Genomic DNA, 3522 nt, shown 5'->3' on the forward strand with positions numbered 1-3522 from the left:
GATTGAATTTTAAATATTTCTTGATCATAGTAAATGACAAAACTTTCATTTCATTTTCATTTGATATATATATATATATTAAAGGGATACGCAAGAAAATTAATGATAAAAATATTGAAATGGTCATTTGTACTCAAATCACGCTAAAATCACAATTTTTAAAGTCCTAGTATGAATTTCTGTATAAATTCTATATAATTTGGGTTTGAAGGGTAAATATATCAATATATATTGAATGGAAATAAGACGCCGACAGTTTTAACCCATTTGCGCCTGTTGTCTACTTTTGTAGACACTAGCAGTTATCAGTACACTAGGACCTAATTATGAGCGCACATTTGTTTATCATTGTTATTCTATACTTGTTGTCATGATAAGCGTTAATTGGACTATTTTGCTAGACAAAATGCAGACCACTACGTTATTTGCAGTGTGTTTTCAACAAGAATGTGATAAAAATTGCCTTGAAAATATTATTGAAAATGGCTAGCAGAAACAGGTATGTAAAACTTTATATTGTTTTTATTTTATATCATAAAGTATGATTGTTTTATATTGTATAATTATATTTCTGCTCAATTCCTGTTTTATAATTCAGAAATATGTATAAAATGTGTTATGACAGTCAATTTAGATTTTGTCTACAAAAGTAGACAATAGGATCAAATGGGTACGTTTTATCATTATGAAATATTTTGTTGTTTACAGAAGATACACAGTAAATGAAATCATATCAATGCTTGAGGATGAAGGTAACTTTGAAAGGGCAGATATACATGTTCAACCACCTCCTGTAGATGAACTGACAGATGAAGATAGTGCAAGTGAAGATGAAGAAGTAGGTTACAACAACCTCAGTGGAAGTCAGTTAGACCAACAAGCAACAGCGACAGTTATTCGCCTAGATGGACGTCATGTTGTTGATTCAGCATCAGACTCCGATCTAGTTAGTAATAAATAAATAAAATAAATAAATAAAATAAATAAATAATAAATAGATAAATAAATAAATACGAAGCAAGTAAGTAAATAATGTACAGTAAATCCAGTTGAGAATAAGATTTTTTATATTAATCATATTTTATTTTTCAGGAAACTGACCATTCTTCAGATTCTTCTGATACAGATGAATACGAAGTGCCTGCAAATATTGCAAAAAGACCTCAAGTAAGAATTGCACTACGGGATCCAGCTCCGCGTCCCAAACGACCTGCACCAGTAAAGAGGAAGTGGGAAAATAAAGATCTACCTGAGCAAGATAAAGACAGATTCACTTGGCATGGCTCAAATATAGACAAAAGTCGATGGCCGCAAACACCAGATGGCATCTTCAACTTATTTTTTGATGATGACGTGATCAACATGATTGTTGAACAGAGTATAAGATATGCTGGTTCAAAAGGCAACCATTCGTTTTCAACTTCACCCCAAGAAATTAGGATCTTCCTAGCAATTTTGCTTATATCAGGCTATAACACTGTGCCAAGACGGAGACAGTTCTGGAGCCGGGATGATGACGTAAGGAATGAGGCAATAGCTCGTACAATGCCGCGAGACAGATTCGACATATTGGTGCGATATGCACATCTTTGCGATAACAACAATCTTGACAGAGAGGACAAGTTTAGCAAAGTAAGACCACTGCTATGTCTGCTGAATGAGCGCTTCTTGTTATACTTCTTGAAAGAGAAAAACCTTTCAATCGACGAAAGCATGATCCCGTACTATGGGCGACACGGAGCGAAACAGTTTATTCGTGGGAAACCAATTAGGTTCAGTTATAAGATGTGGGCGTTAACGACAGCACTTGGATATGTTTTACAATTTGAGCCCTATCAAGGGGCAAAAGGCCACCAAACCCATGATCCTGGCTTCCTTGGAATGGGCGGAGCAGTAGTTATGGACCTGCTTTCAGAGCTGCAGAAAGATGATGCATACCATCTGACTTTTGATAATCTATTTACTTCCTGAAGCTCGTGGACCGGCTTACAGATATGGGAATATCTTGCACAGGAACCATCCGTGCCAACCGAATAGAAGATTGTCCTGTCAAAAATGTAAAAGACATGGGAAAAACGCAACGAGGAAACTATGATAAAAGGTATGACGCACACAAAGGTCTGATAGTGGTGAGGTGGAATGACAACAATATAGTGAATGTGGTGTCAAATTGCCATGGAGTTGAACCATTGCAACAAGCAACACGGTGGTCAAAGCAGGCAAAATCTAGGGTGCGCCTTCCGCAGCCATACCTTCTAAAGCATTACAACCAGACAATGGGAGGTGTGGACAGGATGGATCAAAATGTTGAGAAGTATCGTATCTCTATCAGATCCAAGAAGTGGTGGTGGCCAGTGTTTATGTATTGCATTGACCTTGCGGTGCAGCAAACCTGGCACATTTACCGTGCTACTGATGCAGGATTGAGGCAACCATTAGATCTGTTAGGTGTCAGACGAGCTCTGGTTACTGTGCTGCTTGCTCAGGGGCGTACACCTGCTGTCAGCCCTGGCAGACCAAGAGGTAGGATGAGGCCATTGTCAAGAAGAATTCCAGACCATATCCGACTTGATGGTAAAAATCATTACGCAGAGCCAGCAAAAGAAGTGCGCTGTTCATTGTGTGGAAAAAAATGCAGGACACAATGTTCCAAATGTAATGTTGGAGTGCACAGGAAATGCTTTGAAATGTTTCACAGTGTTTAGGTATTCATACGATCAAAGCCAAAAGACATGAACAATAATAATTCATATTCAGAATGAATTTCAGAGTGAACACTTCTGTGCCTAATGTCTACTTTTGTAGGAAAAGTAATAGAAAACATTGCCTGTATAAACTTTAAGGATTTTTTCAAGTAAAAGTTATCAAAATAAACCAACAATAGGTTATCTGGACATATATTCTATATGTGTTTTACATATACCCATTTGCGCCTGTTGTCTACTTTTGTAGACAAAATATTAAAACACTAAAATAAAAAATACAGTACTTATATTTGAAAAATAAATGGATATATGTTATAACTATATGGTTACTATATGTTTTATACATTTCTTATATAAAAATAAAATTCCGGCACAAATGGGTTAAAACAATTCATATGACTTAAACACACCCTTGAAGTTACATTAACAGATATTGTGGATATTGTATAATGGAAGCAAGTCTAGGTTAACTACCATTTTATTCTTTATAAGAAGAAAAGTTTTGTTCCTGTGACTGTCTTGTGTATTCATTTAAAGGACATTTACAGATTAAATATTGAAAAATTCAAAACGAAAAAAAGAGAATTTTGCCTGTGTCTCCCTTTAACAGATATTATTCCATAGTTATTCCTTTGTTATTTGTACCCTTTGTGTTTATATGCTAGTTTATCATTCACATTTCTCCGTTTAAAAGCAGATTTAGTTCTTGATATGTTATTTGACTATCAAGTATCCCCTGAAGTATGCATATAAACAACATTTGTGTAATTACCTCTTCAGTATGCAGGATAAAAGCAACTTTAATTTTCTTTGCAAT

At 35.4% G+C, this 3522-nt stretch overlaps 2 protein-coding genes across 2 annotated transcripts; both read left to right on the forward strand.

Annotated features, from left to right (window-relative positions):
• The first annotated feature begins 258 nt into the window (after nucleotides 1–258).
• Nucleotides 259–1971, forward strand: LOC132730158 (piggyBac transposable element-derived protein 3-like). Its single transcript, XM_060716015.1, has 3 exons — nucleotides 259–499; nucleotides 709–946; nucleotides 1093–1971. The coding sequence occupies exons 1-3, from the start codon at nucleotides 483–485 to the stop codon at nucleotides 1969–1971; spliced, it is 1134 nt and encodes a 377-aa protein (XP_060571998.1). The 5' UTR covers nucleotides 259–482.
• Nucleotides 1972–1994: 23 nt separating this feature from the next.
• LOC132730160 (piggyBac transposable element-derived protein 2-like) lies at nucleotides 1995–2705 on the forward strand. The gene has a single exon (XM_060716016.1). The coding sequence runs from the start codon at nucleotides 1995–1997 to the stop codon at nucleotides 2703–2705; it is 711 nt and encodes a 236-aa protein (XP_060571999.1).
• Nucleotides 2706–3522: the final 817 nt, after the last annotated feature.

Source organism: Ruditapes philippinarum, unplaced genomic scaffold (genome assembly GCF_026571515.1).
Source record: "Ruditapes philippinarum isolate M1 unplaced genomic scaffold, ASM2657151v2 ctg23940_1_1_1_1, whole genome shotgun sequence".
Lineage (NCBI taxonomy): Eukaryota > Metazoa > Mollusca > Bivalvia > Venerida > Veneridae > Ruditapes > Ruditapes philippinarum.